At 43.8% G+C, this 27,253-nt stretch overlaps 1 protein-coding gene across 1 annotated transcript in view; it reads right to left on the bottom strand.

Annotated features, from left to right (window-relative positions):
• The window catches only part of FAM189A1 (family with sequence similarity 189 member A1), a 388,540-nt gene that overhangs the window by 173,327 nt on the left and 187,960 nt on the right, over nt 1-27,253 (bottom strand). Inside the window, exon 3 of the mRNA XM_044283306.1 lies at nt 5,450-5,557. Coding sequence (XP_044139241.1) covers nt 5,450-5,557 — 108 coding nt within the window. The remainder of the gene's footprint in view (nt 1-5,449; nt 5,558-27,253) is intronic.

Below are 27,253 nucleotides of genomic sequence, written 5' to 3'. Positions count from 1 at the left end.
GAATTACAATAATTGGGAAGACAATACCAGCAGATGCTGGACAATAAGAATTCTTAAGCAAGAGACTAAACAAACATCACATATGTAAATGATTCTTTTGCAGACCAAAGTGGTCTCTGGATGTTTAAAATTACCATGGGCAGAAGGAACAGCAATGCATCTGAGCGCACATCAACCAACTGCTGCCTGGTTATGCAATTTAGAGGAAGTAATTAGCTTACAAGAACATACAGAGCAGTAACCAAGATTTTATTTTCTCTTTATTATGTTTTCTTTAATTCTTTCACTTAGAACCAGTAACTAATACTCTTACAGACGTGGACAAAATTGTTGGTACCCTTTGGTCAATGAAAGAAAAAGTCACAATGGTCACAGAAATAACTTTAATCTGACAAAAGTAATAATAAATTAAAATTCTATAAATGTTAACCAATGAAAGTCAGACATTGTTTTTCAACCATGCTTCAACAGAATTATGTAAAAAAATAAACTCATGAAACAGGCATGGACAAAAATGATGGTACCCCTAACTTAATATTTTGTTGCGCAACCTTTTGAGGCAATCACTGCAATCAAACGCTTCCTGTAACTGTCAATGAGACATCTGCACCTCTCAGCAGGTATTTTGGCCCACTCCTCATGAGCAAACTGCTCCAGTTGTGTCCGGTTTGAAGGGTGCCTTTTCCAGACTGCATGTTTCAGCTCCTTCCAAAGATGCTCAATAGGATTGAGGTCAGGGCTCATAGAAGGCCACTTTAGAATAGTCCAATTTTTTCCTCTTAGCCATTCTTGGGTGTTTTTAGCGGTGTGTTTTGGGTCATTGTCCTGTTGCAAGACCCATGACCTGCGACTGAGACCAAGCTTTCTGACACTGGCTAGTACATTTCTCTCTAGAATTCCTTGATAGTCTTGAGATTTCATTGTACCCTGCACAGATTCAAGACACCCTGTGCCAGACGCAGCAAAGCAGCCCCAGAACATAACAGAGCCTCCTCCATGTTTCACAGTAGGGACAGTGTTCTTTTCTTGATATGCTTCATTTTTTCGTCTGTGAACATACAGCTGATGTGCCTTGGCAAAAACTTCGATTTTTGTCTCATCTGTCCACAGGACATTCTCCCAGAAGCTTTGTGGCTTGTCAACATGTAGTTTGGCATATTCCAGTCTTGCTTTTTTATGATTCGTTTTCAACAATGGTGTCCTCCTTGGTCGTCTCCCATGTAGTCCACTTTGGCTCAAACAACGACGGATGGTGCGATCTGACACTGATGTTCCTTGAGCATGAAGTTCACCTTGAATCTCTTTAGAAGTCTTTCTAGGCTCTTTTGTTACCATTCGGATTATCCGTCTCTTAGATTTGTCATCAATTTTCCTCCTGCGGCCACGTCCAGGGAGGTTGGCTACAGTCCCATGGATCTTAAACTTATGAATAATATGTGCAACTGTACTCACAGGAACATCTAGTTGCTTGGAGATGGTCTTATAGCCTTTACCTTTAACATGCTTGTCTATAATTTTCTTTCTGATCTCTTGAGACAGCTCTTTCCTTTGCTTCCTCTGGTCCATGTCGAGTGTGGTACACACCATATCACCAAACAACACAGTGATTACCTGGAGCCATATATATAGGCCCAATGGCTGATTACAAGGTTGTAGACACCTGTGATGCTAATTAGTGGACACACCTTGAATTAACATGTCCCTTTGGTCACATTATGTTCTGTGTTTTCTAGGGGTACCATCATTTTTGTCCATGCCTGTTTCATGAGTTTATTTTTTTACATAATTCTGTTGAAGCATGGTTGAAAAACAATGTCTGACTTTCATTGGTTAACATTTATAGAATTTTAATTTATTATTACTTTTGTCAGATTAAAGTTATTTCTGTGACCATTGTGACTTTTTCTTTCATTGACCAAAGGGTACCAACAATTTTGTCCACGTCTGTATGTTTTGTTTTACTTAAATTTTAATGCTTTTGCTTAGAACTTTCAGGGTATGTTCATGAGGTGAAAATCTGCCACTGATTCAGCAGCAGAAAATTGACATATTCCACTGCTAAATCCAAATTCCAAACTCAGAAACAGTTCGCCCCTTGACTTTAATGTTAAAAACTCCACCTTGTGCATACAATGTAAAATGGCTGAGGATTATTCAACAGCTGATTTGTAAAACGCTTGAGAAGGGACATGTTACTTCTTGGAAGCAAATTTGATTGTGGATTTCATAGAAGCAGAGAAACCTCAACCAAAAACTGTTCTAATACTCTAAAACTGTTCTAAAAAAATATCTAAAAAAAACACCACTAAATTTTGAATTTTCTGCTGCTGATTTTGCAGGTGGGTTTAGACGAGCCGATGGAGTTGGCAGCAGGAGCGGACTGGGAGTTCAAAGTGGCCCTGGAAAAAATACTAAAAGTGGCCCCGTTTTGTAGGGTCTAAATTGATGGAAGGCAGGGCCAACACAAGTGTAGGCAGGGCTAGCAATACCATATTGTGGCACATTATACCGCCCCAACGGAGCCAAATACCACAGTTCATCACAAAATACTGATGCGAGTAGCACAAAATACATCCCCAAAAACGTCCACAGGCTGGCTGTGAGGAGGGCTCAGGCAGCACCCTGGGCATCGGGCCATCAGGAAATTTCCCTGTAAGGTCTATGGCCAATCTGCCCCTGGTTGGGAGAGTAGCAAAAGCATTTTGCTAGTTCATCGGGTGATCGGTCGTCCCCAATATTTTGGATGATTATTGGTTCGTCTAAATCCACCTTTAGTTTAAAAGTAATCAGCCCTACCTAGAACCTTCATGTCAACTAAATCAATTGTTTAATTATTTTAAGTGTGCTATTACATGCGTTGTTGGAGCCATGGGTACCGCACCCTTGTTACTGATAATTGCTGGGCTGCACCTGGACTGAACCTATGTATTAAGTGGCAAGTCCAGGTGAGGCCTGGTAAGTAGTTCTAGGTGTAGTATGATACTCATGGCTCCAACCATACATGTAATAGCTCCAGAGGGTGACTTCTGCACAAAGCAGATTATGTTGCAGAAATTTCTCTCTCTCCTTGAGACAGAGAGAATTGGGTTTTATTAAAGCTATGATGCAATGCCATTTTATGTTGTGATATTAAATTGTAGAACTAATATAACACTAAGACCATCTTAACCCTCAGGATGTTGATACAGGATGTTTAGAAATAGTAACAATGCTGAGTAAGGGTCCATTCACACGTCCGCAAAATGGGTCCGCATCCGTTTCGCAATTCTGTTCTGTGGCCCCTCAAAAAAATAGAACATAACCTATTCTTGTTCGCAGCCACAGACAAGAAAAGGTATTTCTATCATAGTGCCAACCATGTTCGGTCTAAAAAATTCGGAACGCACATGGCACGTGTCCGTGTTTTACAGATCCGCAATTTGCGGAGCACAAAACAGTTGCGGATGTGTGAATGGACCATAAAGTTGACCATACACATTAGATGTACCTATTTATTTATTTAACTTACTTATATACCTCTGGTGGACCTGGCAATCTTGGCAACATATGGAACCTCTTTGATCTCCACTTAATGGTAGATGTCAGGGAACATAATAATTGGGCTGTTAAATTTCAATATGCCTGATCTTTATGTTATCAAAGACAAAAGCTATGGCTGAATGGGCATGTGTACAGGGTTGGGAGAGATAGCTGCCAGCCAAACAAGCATTTGGCCAAGAGCTACTGAATATGTATGACCAGTGAGTAATTTATTTTCTAATAAGTGACAAGCTCTATGTTGAATGAAATTCACTGTGACTGTGTAGGGTGCTGAGTGCAGGTAGTAGCAAGTCCTTCAGGCCTACACTGTAGACCAATATGCCCCTCTCTCTACTGGACCTATTGTTCGAAGCTTTGGGGGACTCTCAAGTACATTCCTCAACCAGGGCACTACTAAATCAGCAGCAGTTATACTGTAGCAGCTAGAGCAACTAGAGCAATTGCACATTGCACACATTCCATTATAACAGCTCAAATTTTCAGCTCCCTAGGGCTGCAGCTATTGATTATTTTAGTAATCAAGTATTCTATCGATTAATCCAATGATTAAGCTCCCCCCGAGTGCCATCAGTCCTCTATGCCATCAGCTTCCCCCATGCCATCAGTACTCTGTGCCATCACCCCCATGCCAGCAGTACTCTGTGCCATCGCCCCCCATGCCATAAGAACTGTGCCATCAGCCCCCTCATGGAAGCAGTACTCTGTGCCATCACCCCTCATGCCATGAGCACTGTGCCATCAGCCCCCCCTCATGCCAACTGTACTCTGTACCATCACCCCCCCTATACCATGAGTACTGTGCCATCAGCCCCCCCATGCCATCAGTACTCTGTGCCAACACCCCCCATGCCAGGCATCAATCAGTACTCTGTGCCATCAGTCTTCTGTGCCACCACCCCCATGCCTTTAGTACTTTGTGCCATCAGCCCCCCCATGCCATCAGTCCTCTGTGCCCTCTGCTTCTAGCCATCAGTCCCTAGTGCCACTTTAATACTTACCTCTCCTGTAGGGGCACCGCCGACACTCCTCAGCTCCTTAGCCTCTTCTGCTCCACTGTCCTGACGATGTGTCATGATCCAGTGCAGCCCTTCACTCACGCTCCGTGGTCACATGACAAACAAATCCGCGATGCAAAAAATTTGCATCGAGAATTTTTTGTGTCGAGTTACTCAATTTAATCAAGTAATCATTGCAGCCCTACAGCTCCCTCTCACAGTAACATCACTGTTACAGTTTAGGATAGGAACTAAAATACATACAGTGACTTCGAAACGTATAGCAAATAAAAGTACATTGAATATTCACATATACATTGTAAATAAGTACAATGCAGGGCCTCAGTCTTAAGCTACATAGTGTAACCCTAACAGCAGCCTGTGTCACAATGACACATGACAAAATATTTGCATGCAGGATTATGTTAATACATTATGTTAGAAATAAGGTTATAAAATAGTAATCCAAAAATGGGGTGTTGAAAAAATATTATAAAAAATTGTAACAGTAAATAAAAAGTAAAAAAACGTTATTTAGCATAAAATACATTTTATTGTGCACACATTAAATAAAAATAATTTAAAAAACTACACATATTAGGCATCCACATGGCTGTAATAATCTGAAGAATTCATTTATCAGGATATTTAGTGTGAAACACAAACGGTGTTAAAAATAAATAAGGGCAAAAATCACTTTTTATATATTTCTGCAAAAAAAAATGATCATATACTACACTGCCCTTAATTTATATTTCTCCCACATAAATTATGGGCTCAGACAGCCATGTGAAAGAGAAAAAATAAACAGAGGCAAAAAACGAAAAAAAATGTTGCTGGTCATTAAGGCCTTTTCAGGCCTAGTCATTAAAAGGTTAAGCTCAGCAATGGTTCTGTGTATCTATATCACTCACCAGTTGTAGAACATCAGCAGAAACCATCTGCATGCAGCACATCGCTGTAGCCAAGGCACAGACAATTGTAGAGATGATATTCAAAGCACACACGCTGAACAACAGGTCCTGTAAAAGATGCAAGGAAAACCATCAGGTTTTATCTTACTAATGCATGTGACGGGACTGCAAACATATTTAATTGGTCTGATAATAGCAGCTGTCACTTGCTATCTATTCAGTGTGGGATTAATTAGTTTGCACTGTCGCTTATTCAGATCTTAACCCCTTACCACTGACCTCCAGACACTGACATATCACGGTTCTGTACACGACAAAGACAGCATATTATCATAAAAATTGTATTCATTTTTCTCTGTGAATTCAGCTTTACTGGGAAACGGACTCTCTACAGGGAAAGAAATGATGGTTGTGAGAGTGCAACAGAGACAACAGCCCCAACATGCTATTAATATGGTTACCATTAATGTTGAGCAAATCGAAGTATCAGAAGTGGAATTTGATTCGAATTACAGGACAAATTTGATTCACCTCAAAGCCGAATTTCCTCGTGCTTCGTGGTACCAAATCAGTTTTCCCTGAAATGGCGGTAAAAACAAAAAAAATTCATACTCACCTCATCCATTTGAGCATGAAGAGGCAGCCGCGGCCATCTTGATTAAAGATACTGCGCAAAATCTCTCATGGTGTCTTCAATCAAGATGGCTGCTACATGATCAAATGGATAAGGGGAGTATTTTTTTATTTTTTTTTACCGGATTAACCCTTGAAGCCCTTAATGTTATTCTTAGATGCTGTGATTAGCAATGAAAGCGGTATCTGAGTGGTTCAATGACGGGGGACAGAGTTGCATTTTGCAACATACAAAGAAATGAGCTTCACGACGAGATAATTTATCATAGAGCGAATTTCGTTGTGAAATTCGGCAAACCATCAAAATCTAATTTTCAATAACTTTGCTAATCTCTAGTTACCATGCCAATGTCTAACAAATTAAATCAATGTGCACAAAGACTTGGTATGGATGGCCATTTAGAGGGCATGCCCCTGAGAGCCTTCATACATGCCTAGATACACGCTGCGATTTCAACCAATTGAACTCGCTTGTGTGAAACCAGCCTTTAAGGGTGTTTTCCCGGATTTTAATATTGATGGCTGGCTGATCCTCAATATTGGCCATCAGTATCAGATTGGTAGGGGTCTGACACTCTGCAACCCTCTGTTCAGCAGTTTATTTTTTGTAGTTCTGGCACCATACAGTTCCATCAACTGTGTATTGGACGCATCTGGTAACTGCAGTGCAGCTCCCATTTTCTTGAATGGGAGCAGAATTGCAGTTTCCAGCTCAGTCCACTGAATAGTTAATGAAGTTGTGTAGTTCTGGTGCTGATTTCCAACACAGACCTACAAGGGAACAGGAGGGGTGCAGGGTGTAGGACACCCACTGTTCTGACATGGACTGAGGATAGGCTAGCAATATCAAAATCCTGGACAACTTCTTTAAGGCTCCAAACCAAATGGAGCTGTAAAATGTCTGTGGCATGAACCCCTGTTTCGAGTGTATCTGATACATTTGATAAACCCTCCTCCTCTATTTCTGGTCCCAGATCTATCAGATATACAGTATATCCACGACTGTCCTGACAAACACCTTTAAAAGCAGCAGAGATACAGAGATCAGCACCTACATGAAGCCTCCTCAGCACAGTCTCATAGCAGCTGAGGTCTCCAGTAGAGATGAGTAGTGAATCATTCAAAGTTCGATTTGGCTGAACTGTTTTATTGATTTGATTCAGGTCGAAATTGATTCTACCCAGATTGAAAGTGCTGCACTTGGCCTGAAAATGTCTGTACTCTGCGGTCTTCCCTCTTGTCTCTGATTTGACAAAATATTAAGTTTGTACAATTTTAGACAAATGCAACTCATTTACAATTACTCTAGTCCCCACAGCATCAGGGAGGAGGCCTACCTAGTCAGGTATTTCTTTGTACCACAGCAAATAAACAAATATGATCGACTCAAGTTAACCGAGCATGTATGCCTCCGTACAGACCATATTTAGTATGAGGGAAAATATGACAGTTTTACCATTATTATTTTTTCCTTTCATTCCATCCTGCAAAAGTAAAGGCTGTCCATCACAACAATAGTCTGACAAGAGCCTCCTAAAAATATTTATTCCTGGAGATTGCTGCTTTAAGTTGTTTTTACCACTACTGTCCATTCATGGCACACAAAACAGAGATGTGAAGTCATGTGTGGAAATCTAAACTGCGTTGTGTATCACACATGACTTTACATTTCATCAATTTCCTATGATTTGGCTGCCTTATAGTTAATTTCAATATTTCTGAGTTTATATAAGTATTTAAATGGGATTTCCTGGGCTTAGGATATTGATTGTCTAAGAGACTGGTTGAGGTCTGATTCTTGGCATCCCAGCAATCAGCAGTTTGAAGAGTCCTATTGTTTACATGGGACCACCTACCTGCATGCTATCCCCTTAGTAGCGGTGGTGCGGGATATTGCAACTTTGTCCCGTTCAAGTGAATTTGACATAAACATTGAAGAGTCTCTTCAAACAGCTGAACCGTGTGATCAACCCTCACTGATCTGATAGTGATTGCCATTGAGGCTACTTTCACAATGGCGTTTTGGCTTTCCATTAGTGAGATCCGTTCAGGGCTCTCACAAGCGGTCCAAAACGGATCAGTTTTGCCCTAATGCATTCTGAATGGAAAAGGATCTGCTCAGAATGCATCAGTTTGCCTCCGTTCCGTCTCCATTCCGCTTTGGTGTCCGTCTGAAGAAACTGAGCCAATGGCACAATCTGGCACATTAGAAAACGGATCCGTCCTCCATTGACTTTCAATAGTGTTCAAGACGGATCCGTCTTGGCTCTGTTAAAGATAATACAAATGGATCTGTTCTGAACGGAATGGTCTGTGCAGGTCCATGACGGATCCGCACCAAACGCGAGTGTGAAAGTAGCCTAACCAAATATATTCTACATGTAAAGACATAACACCTTCTTGGTAATGCTAACCTGGCCATATACATAGATTACATTTATGTTGGACTCAATGTGGCCGTGCTAGTGATATCTGCAGTCAGTTGAATCTGTATAGGATAAGCACAACTGACAACAGATTTTACAGAAAAGTAGTATCGGCATGGTAGACTCCAACATGCATTATTCTTTGTTCTGTGTAAGACAGACAGAAGTATTTAGTGTTACTTGGCAGTCCGAGTCTACCTCTATTAGTGAAGAACATTCATTAAGCTACTACTCTTCCCATTTCCACCACCGCTCCCCTCCTCTCCTTGATGGCATTTACAAGAACAGGAGCACACAGCTATTACATATAAGATATCTAGAGCACAATCCAATTAATTTTTCATGGCTGCACAATAAAGATGAGCAAATGTCTTAACATTCAATTTAATCAGTAGAATCAGTTGTCTGATTCGATTTGGGCCTGAATAAATTCGGTCCAAATCGCAAGTGCCCGATTGTCAGGAAAACAGTCTCCTGTCTGACAAAAATATGAATTACTTCAAACCCGAACTTTTTGTAACATTTAAGTTGGTTGAATGTCCAAATTTTATAATGGATTTATTCATCTCTGCTGGAGAAATGTTTTTTTGTTTGTTTGTTTTTCAAACTCTGAACACTGAACTATTACGCTAGCATTCTAGATGGTTCTGTCATATTACTTGGCAGACTGTACGACATGAGGCTCCTGGCTCTCTCACGTACAGAAGTAGGACACACCTGCCTTTCCTGCAGTGAAAGGTTACACTGCAATAACACAAGAGAAAACAATTAGCATTTCACTTTGAAGACATGAATTAAGCGACATAATTGCTGCGAAAGATCATGCTAATCAGCCATAAGTATTATGTTTATGGTTACCATGGCGATGCTAATCAGCTTTCAGAATTCCAACAAAACAACCTGTGATCATCACTGCAGCTTTACTGATTTTCAATACAGTATATATATATATATATATATATATATATACACACAGTATATAAATATACCATACTAATGTATAAAGACACAACTGATTTGACATAATAGAGTCTCACATAGTTGAGAAAATGAAAATAAAAGATTTGAATAGTTTCTACAGAAAAATGCTTGTATCAAGGGAGTGCTGCATCATTAAATTGATGATGTTTTGACTGTATTTTACAGCATTGCTTTATTTATGTATTTTAATAATTGGTCACCAGGCAGCTATCTATTATGTTTTAACTAATAGTCCATATTTATCGCTGTCTTTTATTCATTTTATTTATTCATTTATGAATTGTGTTTTATGGAAGATGACATGAGCATAAGCGTAGCAGATAATTTTGTATTTATTATCTGTGGTTTTCTATACTGCTTTAGATAAAAAGGGTACCACAGAAAGACCCCGCCTTCCATGGTCGGTATTTGGTCAGGATTGGTCCTCAGTATATATATAAACCAATACGAGTGTAAAACACAGAAGAGACATGAATCTGTCTATACCTTCTATCTGATTGTGTTTTTATTCAGATTCTAAATACTGGCTAAAATATTGTCACGTGGAAGTGTCCTGAAAGAACTGCAATCAATTAAAGGGGGTATCCCCTAAAATGTTTTTATATCCTGCCCGCATAACAGGCGATAAATATTGAATCGCTCGGGGTCCAACTGGTGAATCCCCTTTCCCTTCCTCCTGCCAGAGATACTGAAAATGGAGGCTCCCTGAGTCTCCTGTCTGAATAAAGTGGCAGTGCGTAAGTCACGCCACTGCTCCATTCACTTCTATCGGACTGAGCACTGTTTATGTCAGACCCATAGAAATGAATGAAGAAGTGAACAGTGTGTGCACTACTACTCCATTCATTCAGAAAGGGGTCTCAGGGACCCTTTGTTTATGGGATCATTGGGAGACCCTGGAATCCAATATTTATTAAAAATCCAGAGTGTTTTCAGCTGGCTTTAGCTAAAAAAAAAAAATGCTTTGAAAACTGCACAATAAAACTGTGTAAGACACCACCCTTAAAGGGTTGTCCCACTAGAAATATTCTACTTTTTTAAATATTTTTTATTAGTGTAGCCACTGAATTATTCAATAAAAATCTATCTATATGCCACCACCTGCTGTTTGTTCTTTTCCTTATTTCTACGTCCACCTTGCTGAGGTCGCCCATGGGAATCACAGATCCAGCCAGTCACTTATTAGCAAAGTCAGGATATCAAGTAAGAGGCATTGTAAATATCCTGTAAATATCATCAGAGCAAAAACAACATTAACCCATAAAACGTAACTTTTATTCGTTATAAAACTTCCAATTAAAAACAACCCCAGTAAAACACCCTACAGTATCCCTCCTCTTTCCCTGGCCTAGAAGTGGAACTTCCACCCTGACAAGAGTGATCCCCTTGTCTTCTTTGTTCTCTCTGTGTTATCCTGATCTTACTGGGGTATCCAGGATGAAGACATGGGGTCACCAAAGATGCAGGGAATGGTAGACTGTAATGATAAAACACCGTAGTTCAGTCAATCACTGTTGTTCCAATACGTTAGGTTATTGGGACACTGTAGAAGATGCTGCAATACCGTCTAACATTAAATCAGTCATATGAGCCCCAGGTCCAGTCTATTGGTAAGTGAGGACACCATTACACTGGTCATGATACCATCAAGTCTAATGGGTTTTCCCCCAGGCTGTCAATATTCTGGGGTTCATCAGGGGGTAACATGCTGAGTTCCATCTTTCAACTGCCACTAGCCATATCTACTGTTAGAGGGGACCGTTACAGGAAGAGAGCTGCAGCAGAAAGGAAATGGCCCTGAGAAAGAACACTCTCCCAAGCTCTGATAAGGGGAGATCTGCAGCAGAAAGGAAATGCCCCTGGGAAAGAACACTCCCAAGCTCTGATAAGGGGAGATCTGCAGCAGAAAGCACACACCCAAAAGCTGTAGAAATCACACACCCAAGATATGTGATAGGATGAAATCTGCAGTAGAAAAGAGACACCTCCCTTGAGCTGTCATAGGGAAAAATTGGGAACAGAAAAGACAGGGCCACTGAGGTGCTAGCTTGAATAAATACAGAGGAGCAATTGGGGTAGTGATACCTCTGGATCTATGTGAGGTACAGGTTCTAGCTTTGTTAGAATGATAATCTAATACAGCATATGACGTCTGATTTCTATTTTCCACATTAATTATGGCATAGTACTGTTAATACTCTATGTATTTAGATAATGGGTAACTGGATACTCAACAAAGTATTACTGTGTAAATCTCAAAAAAGTATGTAGCAGGATTTAGCCAAAATGTAATAAATGACAGCGCAACAACTTCATTGGAGCAACTACAAATGCTATCTACTACCTACAAATACTAAATCCACTTAATATTATTCTTAATGCATAGACCGCTGGGTAATTGCTAAAACTAGTGAAATACATTTTACTTTGGTAAACTGAGCTACGGTATATTTTAGACCAGAGGTTTCCAAAGTGTGCCCGGCCAGCTGTTGGAATGACCTGGCCACAGAATAAAGAATACTGATTGTTTCTAAATGCTGGTTGGAAACGACTGCCGAAGATTGTGGCATAATCAGTAAAAGGAATTAAAGGGGTATTCCAAGGTATCCCCTATCCATAAGATCGAGGATAACCATTAGGTCGTTGGGCTCCAACCACTAGAACCATAACTTTACCCCATGGGACCCCCTGAAATGAAGAGAGCAGCACGTGGAGCATGTGCCTGATGCTCCATCCATCTCTGTGTGACTGCTGGTGATAGCAGCGTATAACGTTTTCTAAAGCTACAACTACCAGCATGTCTTGGGGGCCTGCAGTTGGGAGTTATAGTTTCAGCTCCACCATAGCAGGAGATAACTGATATAGAGAGAGGTTCTACAATAGCAGGAGATAACTGATATAGAGAGAGGTTCTACAATAGCAGGAGATAACAGAAATAGAGAGAGGTTCTACAATAGCAGGAGATAACTGATATAGAGAGAGGTTCTACAATAGCAGGAGATAACTGATATAGAGAGAGGTTCTACAATAGCAGGAGATAACAGAAATAGAGAGAGGTTCTACAATAGCAGGAGATAACTGATATAGAGAGAGGTTCTACAATAGCAGGAGATAACTGATATAGAGAGAGGTTCTACAATAGCAGGAGATAACAGATATAGAGAGAGGTTCTACAATAGCAGGAGATAACAGATATAGAGAGAGGTTCTACAATAGCAGGAGATAACTGACATAGAGAGAGGTTCTACAATAGCAGGAGATAACAGATATAGAGAGAGGTTCTACAATAGCAGGAGATAACAGAAATAGAGAGAGGTTCTACAATAGCAGGAGATAACAGATATAGAGAGAGGTTCTACAATAGCAGGAGATAACAGAAATAGAGAGAGGTTCTACAATAGCAGGAGATAACAGAAATAGAGAGAGGTTCTACAATAGCAGGAGATAACTGATATAGAGAGAGGTTCTACAATAGCAGGAGATAACTGATATAGAGAGAGGTTCTACAATAGCAGGAGATAACAGATATAGAGAGAGGTTCTACAATAGCAGGAGATAACAGATATAGAGAGAGGTTCTACAATAGCAGGAGATAACTGACATAGAGAGAGGTTCTACAATAGCAGGAGATAACAGATATAGAGAGAGGTTCTACAATAGCAGGAGATAACAGAAATAGAGAGAGGTTCTACAATAGCAGGAGATAACAGATATAGAGAGAGGTTCTACAATAGCAGGAGATAACAGATATAGAGAGAGGTTCTACAATAGCAGGAGATAACTGACATAGAGAGAGGTTCTACAATAGCAGGAGATAACAGAAATAGAGAGAGGTTCTACAATAGCAGGAGATAACAGAAATAGAGAGAGGTTCTACAATAGCAGGAGATAACAGATATAGAGAGAGGTTCTACAATAGCACGAGATAACTGATATAGAGAGAGGTTCTATCATTTTTCTTCAGGGCTGATCAGTCACATAAGGACAGATACTGTATATAATTGCATTTAAAGACAACAGAATGAAAAGACAACTATGTTCTTTATGCGTAAACATCGAAGATGATTTTTCTAAAACAGACACACATATAATTATGACCTGAACTGAATGCAGAGCAGCAATGTGGACCAGACCAGCTTCTCAGTATGCTTAATAGCTGCCTCAAGGGCTTACTTACTTCATTTTAAGCATATCATGAAACAATTTGCTGTGCAAGGAATTATACAACTCTCTGAAGGGCAAGATGACTTGAAATGCACTGTACTGCTCAGTATCATGATGTAACCTGCAGATGATAAACTCTTGCTTGACTGCACTCAATGTGTCCCAGAGAGCGGCATGCAGGACAGGTTTAGAAGCAAAGGACACCTATGAATACATTATATGTAATGAAGCATAGCGGTGTAGACTTGTCTCTCTACTAGTCATGGATATTACGGCACGGGCACAGAGGATTGCATGCTCATAATCTGCTAGTAACAGGATTGCTTCCTTCCTACTTCTCTTTTGCAAACCATACAGTATCTTACTGTATTATGTAACAGAATGTCAAGACATATTCATATGTAGCGTGATGGCCTTTAAAACTTATGCGAAAAAAATTAAATGGAGATAAAAAATATATGGACAACTATTTTATGGCACATTTGGTTGCGGTTTACAGGCATTTCTTGCTTTTGAGCTGCTGGATCTTTTCTATACTACTAGAGATCAGCCAATCTCTTGAAATTCGATTTGAGTATGATTTGGCTGAACCAGTCGACTGATTTGATTCGGGTACAAATGGATTCTATCTAAATCAAAAGGTACTTCAATTGGCCTGAGAATGGGTGTCTGACACCCTGAGGTCTCCTAGGGCAAATTTTTTCTTTCTTGCCTCTTACAAAAAAAAAAAAGAAATCTCTCTCCCCTCCAAAACTCTCTTTAATCAAATCACCAAAATTTGGGATTTGGATCCATCTTGAATTTTTACAACATTTGGGTTGGATGAATCCAATTTGTTCATCTCTACACAGAACCAATTTAACCAATTTAACACCAAAGTGCTCGGGGGCTCGAGTAGAACACCTCGGGATGCTCGGGTGTTCTACCGAGCACCCGAGCACAATGGAAGTCAATGGGAGAACCCGAGCATTAAACCAGGCACTCCCTGCTCTGAAGAGGGGAGGGTGTCTGGTTCATAGGAAAAGGTCATAAATTGATGGAAACACCACTGAAATGTTTAGGGAACAACATGGGGAGGATGTCTGGATGCATCCTGGACTCCTAAGACGCTGCTGGGAACGATGTTGTCCGAGTAGTAAGCCACTTTTACAGACTGACAATAATACGCACCAAACTGAAGATAAAATCGATTTTAGAGGAAGAATTGTTAGGAAACATTCTTTCCTGTATATTTACTTGTATATAAAGTGCAAGTGCTGCCAAAAATTACAAGGAAGAGGCCCTCCGATACAACCTGTATATCACATAAAGGAGAGCCTCATTCACATTGTGGTACAATTGTTCATGTAGTGGGACTCCTACACTTATAAAGCCTATGCACTAAGTGAAAGGGCTTCCAAAAATTACAAGGAATCGGCACACAAACCCACCTTTTATTACATATAAATGAGGGCATTATACACACCCTTGATAAATTATGATTGATGGCCTGCTGGTGACCCTCAAAAACATTAGGAGCAAGGGCCTGCTGGAGACCCTCTAAAACATTAGGGGCGAGGGCCTGCTGCTGATCGGACCATCTAAAAAAATTTGGGGTGAGGGTCTGCTGCTTAGCTAACCATCTAAAAAATTAGGGGTGAGGGTCTACTACTGATCTGACCATTTAAAACTTTAGGGGTGAGGGTCTGCTACTGATATGACCTTCTAAAACATTAGGGGTGAGGGTCTGCTGCTGAGCTGACCGTATAAAACATTAGGGGTGATGGCCTGCTTCTGATATGATCATCTAAAAAATTAGAGGTGAGGGTCTGTGTGGCGAAACCAACCTCGCCTCTGGGTGCTTCAGAAGCCTGGTTGCCAGCCTCTTGCCCCAGGATTTTGGGCCCTCTCATCAGCCCATGCTAAACTTAAACCCCATGGCGAGTTGACTGTGTTTGTGGCATCTGAGCGCTGTTCGGATATATTGAGTGCTCAGATCCAAGCCATCTGGGAATAAGTTGAATGTGGGGGTTCTGTTCAGTTTGATAGGAGTTATGTATTTTTATGTAGTTTTGCTGTTGTGAATAGAGGTATTTTCTGTACCTAGTTGGCTTACCACACCCAGTTAAGCCAATTATCTCACACAGCCTCTGTAAAACAGAAACTCTGTAAAAACAGGTTTTGGGCAGAAAAGCCATGCTTCCTTTGTTAACAAAGGGCTTTTACTAACTTTTGAACCCCTGGTTTAATTTGTGCCATTTTGAGATATGTTAAATGTCTGTGTTTACTGTAATGGTTGTGACATTGTATATTTGAGTAGTGATGTCTGTCCTATTGTCTCCACGTGTGTATTGGCGATTTCCTTTTGTCCTGAGAGATAATTGAATTACTCCTCGATTGTCTCCAGGACAAAAGACATTGTGTATTCTCTTGTCTGTGATAATTACATCAACCCATTGTGTAAGGTAATTGTATCACAGGCAGAGGGGAGGATTTTGTGTGGGAGTGTTTTACTGTATTGTACGTGTTTATTGGTCGTTTTTGGATCATGCTGATGGTGGTGAGGTTGCTAGTGTTCACGCCCCTGCTCATTTTGGTACGGCACAGGTTGCAAAAGACAATTATTTTATCGTCCGCTCTTTCCTCAAAAAAGCGCCAGACTGTGGAACACCTACCCCTTGGCAAGGGAGATTTCTGCAAGAGGGTGCTCCTGGGAACAGTTGTGGGACTGTTTGGTGTGGCCTGTTTTCTCCCTTTTGCCACCCCACTGCCTCTTCCAGCCTGTTGCGGTGCTGCGGATCCCTCGCCCTCTGTACTGCTCTCCTGGCTCGACTTGCCACCTTCCCAGGTTGGGTCAGTGATTTCATCGTCCACCACCTCCTCTTCCACTTCCTCACTCTGGTAATCCTCCTGACCTGTTGACCTAACAAGAACCTCACTTATTGACAACTGTGTCTTATCCTCATCATGAACCTCTTGAGACACTAATTGTGGTTGACTTATTGGCAACTGTGTCTCATCATCATCATCCACCTCGTGAAACACTAATTGCCGTTCCCCACCGTCATCTTTTTCTGACGACTGTGGATGCTAAAGAGTTTGGAATCAGTGCACAAGATCTACTCATGTCCCTCTTCAAGCGGACTTGGCGAGAGGGCCAAATCAAGGGATGGCGATGAAAACAGCTCCTAGGACTATCCGAGTGTGGAGTCACTTGTTTGCCAAGACTCTCCATGGTGGGAGGAAGGGTGAGGATTCTGTTGACCAGACTCTTGGCTACTGAGACTGGACTTTGTGGTAGACAGGGTGGAACTCAACCGACTGGAAGCATTATCTGCTGCAATCCAACCAACCACCTGGTCGCACTGCTGTGACTTTGAGAGTGGTTTCCTGTGCCACCCTGCAAACTGGGACATGAAGCTAGGTATCGTGGATGAGTGTGTTTCTTATGCTCTGGCAGCAGGCACAGTTTCACCGCGCCATGGGCCATAGCCTCTGCGTGCACCATCCGCAGCACGACCACTTCCTTGTCCCTTACTGCTCGCCTTCTGCATATTAAATGGTATATATGCTTGCAAGTATTTCACACGTACAGTAGCGCAGGTTTTGTAAGTGTATGCGCAAATAAATTAGACTGAATGTCACAGATATTTAGGATGCGTAAATGTTATACAGGAGATGTAGCGAAGGCAATGTCGCTGTCACCAGCGGTGAGAAATTAAACTGAATTTTACTGATATTTAGGATGTGCAAACATTATACAGGACAAGGAGCGCAGGTAATGTCGCTGTCAATAGCAGCGAAAAAATATTAAACTGAATGTCACTGATATTTAGGATGTGCAAACGTTATACAGGAGATGTAGTGCAGGTAATGTCTCTGTCACCAGCACCGAAAAAATTCAACTGAATGTCACTGATATTAAGGATGCGCAAACTTTATACAGGAGATGTAGCGCAGGTATTGACGCTGTTTACAGCGGCAATTTTTTTTTTACTTAATGTCACTGATATTTAGGATGGGCAAATGTTATACAGGAGATGTAGCGCAGGTAATGTCTCTGTCACCAGCGGCCAAACAATTGCGCAGAATTTCACAGCGCAAATGTAACACAACAGATGTAGCAGAGTTGTGCCACTGTCAGCAGCAGCCAAATAATTGCACGCAATTTAGTGCAGGTTGCGCTAATAATATATATGGCAGCCATATAAAACAATAGTTCTTAAAATAACTTTTGGGTCTCTAACACCTTTCACCAGTAAACCCTGCCTAAAAAAATAAATAAAAATCCTGTCCCTACACTATCTGTCCCTTCTGCTGCAGCTCTCTCTGACTAAGACTAAGCCGAACATGGTGTCATCGGGGGGCTATGGCATTACAGTGAGTGCCAATACCTCCGCGCACGTTTATTGGCTGCGTAGCAGCCAACAAACGTGCGGCAAAGAGACTCAAGCATTGCGCTCGAGCACACGCGGTGCTAGAGTAAAAAAGTGTTCGGCCGAGCATGCTCGCCCAACACTAATAACTATATATTTTTTATTTATAATTAATTTGTAGTGTGCTTACGTACATCTTACTGACATATCTGCAGTGCTGTAAAGAGATTATCACTTACATCAGTTCCTGTCCATTGAAGGTCACAATCTAAATTCTGAATCAACCTGTATAAAGGTGGTGGCATTATGGAGTCTGTGAGAAAGCCCATGCTGTTGTCCTTCATCAGAACCCTGGCACCCAACTCTGCAAGAAAACAATGCTATCATTGAGCCACCATGGTGCCCCTAATTAGCAATGCTGTTCAGACCATGTACTACTCCCCTAGGTACATAACAGAGCTATGATAAGTGTGCTGCATCAAGTGGTGCACCTATGTAATTACTTGACTTGGATCGTTATTTATCTTCTGGAAGTTAAAGGTGTTTGATATTAATGAACTGTCCCTTAGAGCTCATGCACACGAATGTATTTTCTTTCTGCGTCCGTTCCGGTTTTTTTGTGGACCGTATACTGAACCATTCATTTCAATGGGTCCGAAAAAAAATGGAAGGTACTCCGTATGCCGTCCATTTCCGTATGTCCGTATTTCCGTTTCGCAAAAAAATAGAACATGTCCTATTATTGTCCGCATTATGGACAAGGATAATACTGTTCTATTAGGGGCCAACTGTTCCGTTCCACAAAATGCAAAATGCACACGAACATGATCCGTATTTTTTGCGGATCTGTTTTTTGTGAAACGCAAAATACATACGGTCTTGTCCATGAGGCCTTAGGATACATCAGCAGTATCAGAACAGCGGAGGTCTGACACCCTGCACCCTGGCTGATCAGCTGTTTGAGGAGACCAGCTTACAAATCAGCTATCCATTGTATAGCGGCTATGCTTGGTATTGCTACTCGGCCTCATTGAATGGGATGGAATTTAACATAGGTCAAGTGACTGATGAACCTAATGCAGCACCGCGCCCTTTTCAAAAAGCTAATCAGCAGGGGTGCTGGGAGTTGGATCCCCACCGATCTGATATTGATGACCTATCCTGAGTATAGTGCAACATTTCGATTAATCCATAGTCTTTTTCAAGAAAAGACTATGGATTAGTCGAATCGTTGTACTATTTTTGAATTTTATACCTGTATTGGATCCTTTTTTTTTTTTTATAAAAAAAAATCTTGGAGGATATGCTGCCGACTTCTTCGTTTTTACACTATTGAATTAGAGCGGCTGTTTTGGATCTACAGCTGATTTTTGAGGTCTTGAGGGATATTGATGCTGCTTTCCTTTTGTTATTTTTCTCTACCCTGAGGATAGGTCATCAATATCAAACACCCTGAAAACCCATTTAACAGAGAAGGTTCTTATTAAATGATAGCAAGCATAGATCTTGTGAACCATAAAGAGTTGATACAGAAAGTATATTAAAAATCTGAATAACTTTTGCTTTTAAAATATAAATAACTTACTTGCTGGAATCATAAACCATTTGATTAAATTGTCACTGTCCTTCAGTAATTAATGAAAATTTGACAGGAAAATATTTTCATGCACAAGGTTTTTCAGGCGAGACAAATCATTCCTCCATTCTTAATCATTCCTCCTATTCATTTCAAGTCACATTCAAATGAATTTGCCATCAGATTAGATTCAATTCAAATAAATTCAACCCATATCAAAAGTACTCTTGTTACAATGGACAATTCATGGTCACCTCTGTCCTGTGAGTACAGGTACTGGCTTCCTGTGTGTGAATTAAAGCCTGTAAAAGAGCTTTATCTGTTTGTTTGTCTGTCTGGTACCTGATCTGTGCCTCTACACTGTACTGATCCTGTTCTGCCTGCCCTGTTTTTTGGATTGTTTCATGGATTCGCACAAACTCTTCTTGCTTTACTCTCAGCCTGATTCCCGACTACATGTATTGCCTGTTCCCCCGATGCCACTCACCTGTGTCTCTCATCCCCATGGGTCAGGAGCCAACCATACCGAGACTATTTCAAGAGATACCAGCCTGGTGGATCCCATGTAGTGAAGTCCAGATCTCTGCATCGGGCCTAAAGGGAGAAAATCAGGGGACTGCCAGAATAACACCCTTAGGTCTGGCCTAAAGTCAAACTGGTTGGTTGACAAAGTGGTTCTACTAATATTATTGATAACAGCTCCAATTGACCTTAAAACTTGTTTCTGACACTTTGAGGTCACCTAGGACTATATCCAACCCTTGTTAGGTTCTTTATCACCAAGACAGCATTAGTACTTTCAAAGTGACAGCAACATGAATGGCTATGGGTAAACATGGTAGATGGTGTTTACAAACACGCTGCATTGTGGCCGCGGCCACGGTCAGTGGGGTGACAGGAGGGGGTCCTAACGGTGGCTGGTGTGTGCCTGGAGCCACGGGACGTGGGCCTGCCTAAAAGAGGGCCAAAAGACACGGGGTAGGGAAGATGCTGTTTAATGCGTGAAAACAGATTACAAAACCAAGGAACGGAATACCTGGCGGGTTTCAGTCAGCCGATCCGGAATGTACCGGGAAAAACAGCCCGATCTCCACCTACCCATGTGGCGAATGACGTGCGGAGGTGTCCCGTGCTTGGAGGCTGCGGAGGCCGCCCCAATGCGGAAGGAATGACCTGATATGGTTTTGGGGTCCACCCCTAACCCAGCGACCAGGGACCGGATGTATGAGACAAACTGTGTCGTGGATAGGGGTTTCCCTTGGCACGGGAGCAACGGAGCCTCTGGATTCGGAGAAGGCGTGGAATCAAGGAGACCTTGGAGTACCACCACAGGGCACCAGGCGTTTTCGGATTTGAAGAAGCAGATCCGTATGGGAGGACCGGTTTGCGATGTCTTGGTGGATGGAAGACTTAACACCAGATGGTCCTGATTCCAGGACAGCTGTTTTCTCTTCAGGAAGGTCGACTTCTGGGAAGAGACTGAGAATTCACCTGGGCGCAGGAATCCGTAGAAGCTCAGGTACATCGCGGCCTTGATGACCAGGCTAACGGAAGGGCCAAAAGGGTTGCCATCTAGGGATGCGGAAAGTTGTCTGAAAAGTTCGCCTGAGACCGGTCGACGGGAAGGACCTGACTCCTTACTGCTTTTTTCAATACCCCTGAGAGTGGCCTTGACGGCTTGGGAAGTGAAAGCTGTGCGAACTTCGGGATTCTGTAGAACCAAGAAATGTTGAGCCCCGGCCAGATACAAACGGATGGTGCTGGGTGCCAGCTTGAGATTGACATGGCAATGGGCCATGAAAGCCATGATATATGACACGAAGGCTGTATCTTGCTGAGGATGATCTTTTGAAAATTTTTGGAACAGGTTCCAACCCGTGTTGTAATTCCGGGCCGTGTTGACCGAGAGGGACCGGTGCATGAGGTCCTTGGCGGTAGCCAGCAGGGACCTCAATCCAACATTAGGTCGTAGAAACCGGGAATCCGGGCCCCGGCCTGGTCTGCTTCGGGACACACCTGAAAGAAGGTTTGAAAGTTGAACCTGGACAAGGCATCGGCCGCCGTGTTGCTGACACCTGGGATATGGGCACAAGTAAAATGGAAATTATTGACCATGGCCAGCCCGACTAGTTTACGCAGCAAGGACATGACCCTGGCGGATTTGGCTCGGCCTTTGGAAATGATGTCCACCAGGTCCTGACTGTCGGTGATGAACATCACGCTGGTATTAGCCCAGAGATGACCCCAAACAGATGCGGCTGCCACGATGGGGTAACATTCCAGGAACGGGGATGACCTGAGGGACTGCGGGTCAGAACTGACCTGAGGAGGCCATGGCCCAGCCAACCACCGGGATCCGCAGATGGCCGCGAAACCCTGAGACGCCGCGGCATCAGAGAACACCCTGGTGGACGACTGGGCCCATGGGGACACGAACAGGCTGACCCCGTTCCAGGTGGAGAGAAAGCTGTCCCACATGTGCAAATCTGCCATGGCAGCTCTGTCCAGGTGGATGATGCTGCTGGGTTCGGAGGCCGTCGGAAGAAGTGAGAGCAGGCGGGAGACGAAGGCCCTGCCCTGGGGCATCATCCTTAAGGCAAAGTTCAGCCGGCCCAGGATGGACTGGAGCTCGACCTTGGTTACCTGGGACGAGGTGATGGCCCCTGCCACGACTTCCCGGATCTGGGACTCTGGCAGCCTGGCCTCCATCCGGTCGGAGTCCAGGACGATGCCCAGGAAGGTGATGGACGTGACAGGCCCCGCGGTTTTCCCCTGCGAGATGGGAATGCAAAGGCCGGAAAACAGGTCCAGGAGGGAGCGCAGCCCGGCTGGCTGACATAGCGGAGGTTCTATGAGGAGGAAGTCGTCCAGGTAGTGGATGACCGCCGGGGTGCTGCCGTGGTGAAGCAGGATCCAATGTAAGGCCTGCGCCAACCGGTCGAACAACCACGGGCTGCTTTTGGAGCCAAAGGTCAACCGGTTGGCGAAGTAGAACCTGCCCTCCCACTGGATACCATAGAACTGCCATAGGTGTGGGGCGATGGGCAGCAGTTTAAAAGCGTCCGCTATGTCAGCTTTGGACAGCCAGGCGCCCTTCCCAGCGCTGAGGATGAGGGCGATGGCCTCGTCGATGGAGGCATAAGACATGGAAAACTCCTCAGAAGGGATGAGCGAGTTGATGCTGGGGATGACAGAACCATGGGGGGCGGAGAGGTCGTAAATCAAACGTTTTTTATTTGAGTCCTTTTTGGACACAGCCTATGGGGCTGGTCCGCCAGCGCGAGAAGGGAATTTGGCTGAACGGGCCCAGGAGGAACCCCTTCTCTACCTCCGAGTTCAGGAGTTCCTGAACCGAGGCAGGATCTGCTCTGGCCGACTGCAGATTGTCGCACTCCCAGTTGGAATGGGGGAGCGCCACCAACCCTGTGTCGAAGCCAAAGCAGAGGCCCGTGATCAGGAAATCCGCAAAACCCGGCACCGGATGCTCCCGTAACAGGAGGGCCAGGAGGTCGATGTTGCAGTCGGCCAGTCATAGGCGCTTTGATGCCTTCTTGGGACATGTGGACCTGGGGTGAGCCCTGAAGCAAATTGAGCAGATGTGCAGGGCCCTGCACCCGCTGAACAGACATGACCCGAAAATTGAAATTATTGCACACTTGACTGTTGCCAAGGTACACGATGGGTCTGCCCAGTTTATCGGTGGAGGAGGGGCTGCGGGAAGCCCCGGAGGGGCCTGGGATGGCCCTGTCTGGCTGGGTCGTGGCCATTTGGGGACACCACTCGGTGGCATGGAATATTGACTGACATGTTGAGCATGCGGGGGCCCGGAGACCGGCGAAGTGCCGGCAGAACCATTCCATGTCCAAGGTGGCCCAGCTGACAGTAAACTGAAACTGGGTCAGCGCGGTGGCGGCTTTGGCTGAGAAGGAGCGATGATAGTCGTAAAAAGCCGTGCCGCCGTACTTGTGCCCCAGATCAGTGACCCTGTATAGGTATGTGTCCAGCTCCTCCCGGCGAGCTGGGTAGGCGGAGCAGATCACATCCCTATACAGGCTGAAGGCCAAGACAAACTCAGGCACCGTGAGTTTGCGATTGAGGCGGCCATCTTTGGCCCGAAGGACCACCGAGATCTCCCCGCAGTCGAAGGTCTTGTTATCCGCCGCATCGTGGGACGCGATCAGGATGGACGCGAGATTCACGTCCTTGCCCGCCAAGATGTCCTTCCTGATGTTGTCCGGCACGAAGTGTGCCGGAGCCACCACAGGAGTGGCAGGGGTCGTACCTGGAGCTGGTAGCTGATACAGCGGGGGATCGCTGAGAGGGACCACCGCCTGAGATGGAGCCGGCGCCCTGGCCTTCAAGTCCACCACCCTGGACCTGATGTCGGCCACGGACGAGACCAGAGAATCCATTGAGGCCTGCAATTGTACCAAGGACTGCTGGATGGACGGGGTCGGATCTTCTCTCTCAGGAGGACCGGATTCCGTCATCAATAGCCTGTACAGCTCCGCCTTTCTGGCTGAGGCTGGGTGCCTGATGCCCCTTCTGCTCAACTCTGCCACCAGCCTCGGTACGGTCCATCTTCGGAGGGACTCGGGCCCTCCTTGGCCAGAGACCGAAGTACCCGGGAGGGACAACGCGTCGTCCACATCTGAGACTTGAGACATGGTTTCGCCGCCGGTCGAGACTTAAGCGAGACCTGGAATTAGAGACAACAATATGGCCGCTGGAACGAACATGGGGACCGTGTACCGTGGCTGCTGCGGACGTGGGTGAACGTATGGATGACGTACCTGAAAGCTTGGGATTCGAGACCCTTGCCTTACCGTCTAAGGAACAACGAGAACGACCCGGCTGACCCTGAGGACTGGAAAAGTTAGGCGCGACGTGAGAAAATAGCGGAGTGGACTCGAAAACAATGCAGATGCGGACGGACCCGCCACTGTGCTAGCTCAAGGATGGACACAGCGGGGTGAGGAAGAACACTGAAGGAAACGGAGGAATATCGGGTGAGCCCGGAGACGGAGTTGAAGACAGCGGAAAGGAGGCGGCCTGAAGGTACCGGGGTTCGTGGCGAGGGGTGACCTGGATATTTCGGGATGGGAGTGCAAGCAGGGTTGCCTGGGTGCCGCCAGGAACGTGGACCTGGAGGGTACCTGACGTCTTGGTTGCGACCGTCATGGGGGTTGTGAGCAGTAGGCAGAAGCAACCAAGACGAGACCCTGATGCTGTTGACAACGGGGGACGGAGGGGACCCTTGGGCCCCGGGGTACCTGGCCAGAGAAGACCCCTGAACGTTTCAGGGTAGATGGACAGAGAAGACACCTGCACGCTGCCGGAACCTGGACAAAGAAGACACCTGAACGCCTCAGGCTAAAGGACAGAGAAGACACCTGAACGTTTCAGGGTACCTGGACAGAGAAGACGCCTGAACGCCTCAGGCTAATGGACAGAGAAGACACCTGAACGCCTCAGGCTAAGGTGGACAGAGAAGACACCTGAACGTTTCAGGCTAAGGTGGACAGGGAAGACACCTGAACGCTTCAGGCTACGGTGGCCAGAGCAGACCCTGAACGTTTCAGGCTAAGGTGGACAGAGAAGACACCTGAACGCTTCAGGCTAAGGTGGACAGAGAAGGCACCTGAACGCTTCAGGCTAAGGTGGACAGAGAAGACACCTGAACGCTTCAGGCTAAGGTGGACAGAGAGGACACCTGAACGCTTCAGGCTAAGGTGGACAGAGAAGACACCTGAACGTTGCAGGCTAAGGTGGACAGAGAAGACACCTGAACGTTGCAGGCTAAGGTGGACAGAGAAGACACCTGAACGCTTCAGGCTAAGGTGGACGGTACTGCCTTATTAACTTATCGGAACCTTTGAACTAACGAAATCCCGCGAGTGGTTGGTAGCAACCTTCTGCAACCTGTTGGAAGATAAACACCTTTTTTTTTTTTTTTTTTGGTGTGACCGCAATACCCCCGCCTAATACCTAAACCTGATGTCAGATTGCTGCGACAAGACACGGCGGGGACCACGCACGCTACTGGCACCGGAACTGACGTAAGTCACAAAACACACGGAGGAGCGAACGCGGCAACGGGGTAAGAGAGCAGGGGGTTTAAAAAGGGGACCTGGCCCCTCCCACAATTACAGGCTGCATGCAGCCTTAACTATTTGTCACATTTTGCTTTAAATTAATAAACAGTTTTAAATGATCACTTGTTGGTGGCAGATACTATTTTTCTATCTTCTGATCTGTAAAATGATTACAGCCATTTTAAATGATTCCTGTGGGAAGAGTCACAAAACTTTCAGAATTGCAGAAACTAGAATCTTTGGAGAAATTCGTAATGAATTTGAATCGTATAGAATGGATTTGCTCATCTCTAACCTCAAGTTCCAACCTCAAGAGTCTTTTTCAGTGTTCTGATGCTGTCCTATCAGCATGGACAGTATCAGAATGCAGAAAATTTAAGGAAGTACACAACTTTCTTTTCAAATCATATGTCCATGCAGGGTAATTTGAAGGTAATATCAACATTTTTGAGGATATCTAAAGATTTAATTTCATATTCATTCAAATCTTTAAACATTCATACAGATTCAAGATAATCTGTTGTGACATGAGTGTTATTAAAGAGCTATTATTCCTTGTGATGAGTAATCCGTTAATCATATGCTGGTTGCTAGGAACGTGATTCCTGGTTAAGGGTCATAAGGTTGTTGAGGATTTATTTGCATCTCTTAGAACAGATAATAAAGCTTAGTTCCCTCTCACTTCAGTTATTATATTAATAAACAACAGGATGGGAAGAAAACAGTGATGGATCACACTAATATTTACAGGATAAAGATAATCCCAATAAACATTAAAACTGAATTAAAGGCTTAATTTCTTCATAATACAACTATATGTGGCACAATACAGTCATAAATAATAGTTTTATGCTTAGGATTAGAGATGAGCGAATAGAATCCCACAAAGTGGAATTCGATCCGAATTTCAGGATAAATTCGATTCGCCTCGAATTCCTCGTGCTTCATGTAAGCAAATTGATTTAACCTGAAGTAGTATAAAAAACAAAAAAAATCATTCTTACCTCCTCCATTTGCTCACGATGGGCCGCCAGTCGCCATCTTGATTGGAGATCTTGGCGAAATCCTGTCTTACGTCACCACGTCTCCCGGCATGATGACGTAATCTCACACCGCGTGAGATTTCGCTGTAGGTCTTCAAGCAAGATGGTGGCAGCCAGCCCGTCACAAGCAAATGGACGTGGTAAGTTTGAGTTAAAAAAAATTATGTTAATTTCACACTCAGATGCCATGATCATGTATTAAAGCCGCATCTGAGGGGTACAATAACGGGGGACGGCACTATCGCAGCTCCCTGTCATTGCACATACTACTTAGAAAAAAATGCGTTTCATGGCGAAGTAATTCATCACAAAGCAATTTTTTTTTTTTTTTATTCGGCGAATTAGGATGTTGGGGGGAAAAAAATCACTTTTGAATCTATGCCCATTCAACCTTCTGCATGGTATTTTGCTATATGTTATTAACAGCAGCATAAGAAGAATATTTGTCATGTTTGTGCAATTTCACTTTCTGACTACTTACTTTTGTATCATTGAGTTACACATTTCGGTTTTCAGAGGTACTTCTAGTCC

The sequence above is a fragment of the Bufo gargarizans genome, chromosome 2 (genome assembly GCF_014858855.1).
Source record: "Bufo gargarizans isolate SCDJY-AF-19 chromosome 2, ASM1485885v1, whole genome shotgun sequence".
NCBI classification, from domain to species: Eukaryota; Metazoa; Chordata; class Amphibia; order Anura; family Bufonidae; genus Bufo; species Bufo gargarizans.
The sequence above is the reverse complement of the archived record's forward strand: the minus strand, read 5'-3'. Positions and strand labels throughout refer to the sequence as shown.